The sequence below is a fragment of the Morone saxatilis genome, unplaced genomic scaffold, assembly GCF_004916995.1.
Source record: "Morone saxatilis isolate NCDOM2014 unplaced genomic scaffold, NCSU_SB_2.0 Contig18, whole genome shotgun sequence".
NCBI lineage: Eukaryota > Metazoa > Chordata > Actinopteri > Moronidae > Morone > Morone saxatilis.
Genome location: NW_023339740.1, coordinates 20684721 through 20692071, shown reverse-complemented (window position 1 = coordinate 20692071; position 7351 = coordinate 20684721). Strand labels below are relative to the sequence as shown.

The 7351-nt window shown below is 38.5% G+C and overlaps 1 protein-coding gene across 1 annotated transcript; it reads right to left on the bottom strand.

Annotated features, from left to right (window-relative positions):
- Window positions 1–10: 10 nt before the first annotated feature.
- LOC118328508 (peroxisomal sarcosine oxidase-like) lies at window positions 11–2419 on the bottom strand. Its single transcript, XM_035662266.1, has 2 exons — window positions 2266–2419; window positions 11–251 (listed from the first exon to the last, which is right to left on the bottom strand). The coding sequence occupies exons 1-2, from the start codon at window positions 2401–2403 to the stop codon at window positions 126–128; spliced, it is 264 nt and encodes an 87-aa protein (XP_035518159.1). The 5' UTR covers window positions 2404–2419; the 3' UTR covers window positions 11–125.
- Between the last annotated feature and the right edge of the window lie 4932 nt (window positions 2420–7351).

The following is a 7351-nucleotide window of genomic DNA, read 5'->3' as shown; positions in this document are numbered from 1 at the left end:
CTGCTCTATTTGAAAAGTGTCCTGAAGATAACTTCTGTTATGAATTGGCGCTATACAAATAAAATTGAATTGAATTGAATTGAATTAGTTGGCAAGTGGCTACAATAAACGTGGGATCACACACATCATCCCTGATTTTGTTTGAATTGGTTTGAGATGTTTCGTGTTGTATTACCAGAGAATCCGGCTCCAATCACAATGTTACTGTAGTTGGGGTGGCAGTCCAGCACAAAGTGACGGTCAGGCGTTAGCTGAAAAAACAAAGTCCAAAATTAAAATGAGAGGGTCCAGGTTGCTAGGCTCGTCTATGTTGAAAAGATAACCACATTTTGAAGATGGTTTAAAGATAAAAGCGACTTATACAGAAGACGTAACCATGGCTTTTCCTGACTAAATCTTTATTAGCGTTATATGAGGGGAAATTGCTGACTGTAAAGCAGGTGCCAACAATCACTTTATTAATCATCAATTAATCGGTTTGAGTAATTTTTTCAGCATAACATTTCCAAATTCTAATTCCAGCTTCTCATATGTGAATATTTTCTGCTTTCTTTAGTTTTTTATGACAGTAAACTCAATATCTTTAGGTTGTGGCCAAAACAGACATTTAAGGACATCACCTTTTGGCTCTCGGAAAGAGTTATCAACATTTTATGGACCAAACAACTAATTGCTTAATCGAGAAAATGATTGAGAAATTCATCAACAGTGAAACAAATTGTTAGCTGCAGCCCTAACATTTAGTCAAGAGTGCTGCCGCATTCGTTCTCCTGCCTCTTCATTTCACTATATGGAGACATGAATAGTGAACTGAGCAATTGCAGATTGACCTGGGAACCTTTTGACAAAGACGCACTCTCCGTCTCCATATGGACATGTGGCCTTTGCAGCCGTTCCTGTCAAAGTCTTTTTGGAAAATGTGTTTAAAATGTGTTTAACTAGATGAAAGGGTCTATCGTGGAACACATAATGACCTCTGTCAAAAAGCACAGCTATGGAGGCGCATGTAATTTAACTCTCTGTCCTCTTTTAAGAACAACTGCTAGTGGAACAAAACACTTGCTGTTAAGTGAGAAGAGCGTGACTGTCAGGATTTTCAGGGGCATTGGACAAGGTCACAGAAATTATGTTTTCCTACAGCTTCAGTATGTGATCGTGGTTAAAGCAGCTTGCTGTGTTGCTGGAGGGCACAGCCCCCCACCCCTCTAACACACACAGACATACACAGTTCAGCATAGCCTTAAACAGAATTGAACATCTAGGAATGGCTTTGGAGAGTAACATCCGGCAGTAAATGAAATACAGACAGCCATCAGCTTATACACTTTATATATACAGTTTAACCGCACAATAATAAACTTGAACACATAATTAACTCACAGTCCTGTTACTGGCTGCTTCAAGAGCAAACCTACAGGAAGGAAAACAGGTTCAAAAGGCTCCAAGGCGGCAATGTCCAAATTGATAAGACCATGTTGGACAGAAACGTCAACAATCATTTAGCTATTGTTAGTCTTAGCAGAAGTAAGGTTAAAACTGCAAGAGAAGATCAAATGTCATTGCAATCTGCCCATAATATTTTAATATTTCTTTAAAATGTATTATAATTTTACAAGATATTATATCCCATATTTTTTTAAATAACACTTGATAGGTTACAATTCAATACCGTAGATAAGCAACTGTTAATTTTCATATCACGGTACACTATGATGTTGGTATTCCGCTGCAACCGTAAACATAACAAAAATTACATATCAATATATATTTATACAAATCATTTGGTAATGTGTGAGGGTTGAGTGTGTAGAGGCAGTGTAGTTTTGGATAAAGCAGAGATTTAATATTGTTAAATAAGCTGTTTCTGATATTAGAGAATTTAAAAAGGAATAACAAATCTCGTATTATCCCTAGAGTGAAAAGGGAGCACTTGTGTTATTTTCATACAAAAAACTAAGTAAGAAAAATAAAATTTGTCAAGATCTGTACTCGTAAATATAGCACCTTTTCAGGTCAAAATATCGTACATTTTTGAAACATTGCTTTTGTCAGTAGTTTTCTAATTAATATAGCAACTTCTGATCAATCCATGTCAGTTTCAGGATTAAATAAACAACTTCTTGTAAGCCCTGCCCATTTTGTTTTGATATTTCCTGATGACCCACTGGTATAATCAGATCTCTTCACCTTCTGAAGCTTATATCTCAACATGGATGGATTAGGATGATTATTATGAACACTGTAATGTGGGGTGTTGATACGGACCGTGTACATGCAGCTCTCCACCACAGCAGGTTCAGGGATCAGGCCAGGTAAACAGCGGGCGACATAGCGCTGGAGGATGTCGATATCGGACCGGTCTGTCTGCTTGTCCCTCCGGTTTGGGTCTGTCTCACTGCCCATGTGGTAGCATATCTGCACACAGAATGGCACTGTTGATATTATATCTATATGGAACATTGAATGCTTGGCAGCCCTGCAGGAGAGCTTTGATTGGGCCTATAAAATAAAAATAAATAAGAAAATTGTTTAGTTAATTAATTACAAGCTGAAGTAAAACCAATACATAACATTCACTCATTAATTAGAGGTGCATGCATTATTAAGTATTAAGTATATATTTCGGAGCCTGACCCAATCCCGACCTGCGGCAGTCCAATCGGATTTGGGCAGAGAAAAAAAGCTCTACCTTGCATACATAGCATAGCATAGTATAGCACCATCCAGCTCTTACTCAATTTTGAAAGGTGTATTTATTTCATTTCTATTGTTTATCTGCTGGTATTGTTTGTTTTCAGTGTCAAGAACACAAATCAGATGGAGACACATGGTACACATACAGTACAAGCCAAAGAAATACAGAAAGAAATGCATCCAAAACAACAAAAAATTTCATTAAACAATACAAGTGAGCTAGAAAAACAATTAAACAGAACAAATACTTCTGTTTCATTGATTTAGAATAATTGAATTGTATAATATGAATATAAGATATTACTCAGAATGAGCTGAACACTGGCTCTAGATAGAAGCTTTTTCATGAGCTGTATTCAACTGCTGGCAATCTACAACTTTACCCCTAGATGCCACTAAATTCTACACACTGGTCCTTTTATACAGACTTGAAATTAATCCAAACATATCCTTTAACTATTTCAGCTGTCAGAATTCAGTCTTTTCTAGAGAAACTGATTTGTGGCCTTTCTTGTAATTACTTACCAAATGCAAAACACAGGCAGTAGAGTAGAGTCCCATAGCTTTGTTTATGCAGCACTGAATGTGGTTATTTAGAAATGAATCTGATGATGTTTCATGTAAAGCTAAGTAATAAGGCAGAAAATTATATGTTTCACATGTTTCCTATTGCCAGCTTGAGAGGTAAATGACAAGGGGGAGTGACTGTCAAACACACACTTCAAACTTCCAAAGCTGCTTCTGTGTGCTGCTGCTGTTAGCCAGGTATGACACATACAGTGTCACCCAGAGACTAAAGGCACAGCGAGGAGGCTGAGGGATTAAAAGAACAGTTTTTATGTTTTTCTGCAAGATTTTCTGCCTTAGAAAACTTTCTGACAGGTCCATGCAGTAAAAAAACACCCACAAACAGTGTAAAAAGAGTAATTACAATATTCCTCTCTGCTTTGGGGATTTTTTTTTTTCTAACTATGTTAAATGGTCCAAACATTGGACATACAGTAGCTCTGGTGACTGTGTCTCAGAGTGAATAATGCGACGTGGCATCACCATCTGTCCCCCTCTCTCTTCTATGCATGTGGTCTGCTATTAGGCTGCGAGCTCCTGCTGGCCCACCATAATGCCCGAAATAGAGATGTGCCATCGGATGACATCAGAACCGGCACAACTCCCACAACTAATCTGATGTTGAGGTAAGACAAATCACATTTTACAGTTGACTTTGCAGCAGTGTTTGTGTTTCAAAGAGAACAGTAATTGTTCCACTGTGGCAATGTCGTTCTCATTAGCAACACTGCAGTCAAATGTTTCTCTGTTTTTCACTGAGCAGTTTGAAATTAATGTATTATGAGTTTGAGGGTTATCTGTATACATATTTTTGACAATACATTATCATTAACTGTACAAAATCTAGATAAAAAATATTAAATATCGCCTCCACACATATATACAAATAGTCTATTCTCAGTGGATGTGCACTGCTGGCCTCAACTTTCCACATCCCACTGTACAAGTTGTATACTGGCCCAGGGCCCTTAAAATATATTGCACATACAGTGCCTTTAAGAAGAATTTCCCTGCTTGCTTTTTTTGACCCTGATCAACTGATAAACAGAAAAAGACCCTTAATGATCTAAAATTATCTAAATTAATTGCAACTCAAATATAAGAGGAAATAAAGCCACTTGAGAGAAGATATTTTCCAGCAAGACAATGAGCACAAGCATAAAGCACAGGAACGGCTTCAAAACAACAGTGTTACTGTTCTGGAGTGGCAGAGTGAAGTGAATCCAATTGTAATTTTGAAGCTGGACTTGAAAAAGGCTGTTCACTCACAATCTCAATACAACCTGACAGAGCCTGAACAGCTCAGTAAAGAAGAATTGCAGCAAAGCTGACAGAGATTTATCTGCACAGACTCAAGGCTGTGATTGCTGCATCTACGGTACTGACTTGGCAGGGGTGAATATTTGTAGTGTTTAGTATTTTATACTTGTAAATAACTGACATCACTTTGTATAGATCTGTTCTCACTTTGATCAAAAGAAAAATACCCTTTAACGTGTCTCACACACACACACATACACACACACACACACACAGAAGGTACTGCAGAAAAATTAACAGGATAAGCTCACAGTGTTTTGGAGTAAAGGCTATTTTGCACCAGAGCCTCAGAACGTTTTCAGTAAACTTTTTTGTTACTTGACAGACTGACATGGAATTTGACATTGGTTACAATAAGAGTTTGACCAATTAGGAAAAAATTAATTGGTAGGAATTAGGAAGTGAATTTAGCAAAGACTTAATACCTCAGGTAATTCTGAGATAAAATTTCATAAAATGATCTAATAATTACAAAATAATTTTGTCACAATTACTACGATGTTGATTTTTTAACCGCCTACAGTGTGAACGGATAAGCCGACGGCGCGGAGCGAGGGTCGGTCAGACAGTCTGATAACTGCACAGGTCTCTCACTCAACTTAATAAAGAGAAATGTCCCACAAAGCAACGTTACAGGACCAAACAACCAGTAACGTAGTAACTGTAACTGTCTTTGGAAACTTATATGAGGAAAAAAAATACCACAGCTGCCTACGTGGAGAAGCGTCTGTCCTCCTGTCTGTCTCCTGTCTGTCTCCTGTCTGTCCTACCGAATCCTTCGTTACATTTTTGCCCGAACAAACAGCGGTCTGTCACCGGCGAAAAACTGCGGCGAGCGTTAAAACATTCTCTCTCGCTTGCAAAAAGAGGCGCTCCAGTTTTGCTGGTGACTCTTCCTGTAATATTTCGTAATCTTAGAGTGACACAAATTATTCCCCTCCTCCTTCCAGGATGTTGGTGGGTCACGGTTCTCAATACACAATTATAACAGCATCCATATGATTATAAAGTGTCCGCGGGTTTAGATTGACAGGGGGAGACAACTGGGAAACACCTTCAACACGGGCTCTGCAGTGATTGGCTCTGGTGCGCACGTGGCTATGGTGGCCTATCGTTGGCAATGCTAGCGAATTCGGAAATCATTTATGAAATAATTTATTAACGGTATGTTTGTAGTCCAAACAAAGCCGACGTTGCACACCCTTAAACCACACAGCAGCCATGTTGAAACTCTCAGGTCAGTCTGATCCTGATCTGCAGAGATATTTGAGCCACACACACACACACACACACACACAACAGACAGAGATTTCTTGCTTTATAGATAGATATTTTAGTTTTTAAATGTGGCCAATTGCTTCAAATCTCAATTAAAAGCACTTTGTAATGTCTGACAACTGCATTTGAGTTTTAATTCTGCAAGACCACACAAGCACCTGCTCCTCCCTCTACGACTTCCCTTGTCACGGCCACAGTTGATGCACGCAAATCGAACGCCCTGCAGAGCAACAAGATCTCTTGAATCACCCTCTCCTTCCAAGAAAGAAAAACTACAGTGGCAACGAACAACGCAAACAGCCCTGTCTAGAGACAATGTTTGGTTTGTTTGTTCTGGGCTACTGTAGAAACATGGCACTTCAACACAGCAGAAGGCGTCTTACAGTGTCTGTAGATAAAAAACGCTCATTCTAAGGTAACAGTAACAGTAGTTCCTTTGTTAGGTGACATAAACACATATTGTAAATGTGCATTAAATGGTTAATTGTCTGGATAATCTCGCTTTATTAGTTACTTATTTCTTGATTACATGTAGTCCATTACTACTCAACCCTGATTATAGTCGAACTAACCTTATATAAGTTACATTACAACACTTGCAGCAATCTATATCAAGTAATATTATTATAACATTAGTTGGGCCACTGACACTGTTGTAATGCATCAACTCTGTCAGTCTTACTCAAATAAACATGATACTGTACCACAGTTCTGTTTTTGGGAGATTAAGCCTTAATTATGCGCAGCATTGATATAGGTAATTTACCAATTGCAGCATAATGCCAACAAAGGAAAAAAGAAAGAGAGCTACAGCAGGCAGCCTAGGATAGCAGCTTTCTTCTATCCTGGATCAAATCATTTAGCAGTAAGGAAGATGAGGGAGATGTATTGTCGCCTGATACAAAAGAACCCATCACAGATGAAGAAGAAGGTGTAGGTATTGAAATAAATAAATATGTAAGTAAGTCAAAGATTATACTTAGTCTCTCTCACTTTATGTGAGTGTGAGAGAGAGAGAGCATGCACATGTGTTGATATAAGTAAAGCAGATTTGGGGAGGTCCCATTCAATAAATCTTTTTAATGGCCCAGCCATTTGCAAAGGTATCTGTATAGGCCAACTGTTTACTTTGACTACACAAAGTATAGTTTGGCAATTCTAAATAATACACAAAGCTACTTTAGCTGAACATTACTGTTTTGTTTTATTGTAGTCAGAGTTGGTTCAGATTACTTTGAAATGTAGTTTTAAGGAGCAACAGCAGGCAGCACAGGGTAGCAGCTCTTTTGCTACCAGCAGTAAAGCCTGGTCCATACCACAGCATACATGAGCAGTATGTGACCGCTACCATGTTGAACTGCTGTGGATTGCATGCCTGTGGCATCCACACAGACAGGGTTTCTGCTGCTGTGCTGCTGGTGCGAGCCTTATCTTGTTATGGTGAGTTTGCATTTGGAAAATACAATATAATAAAAAGGCTTGTAAACAATTA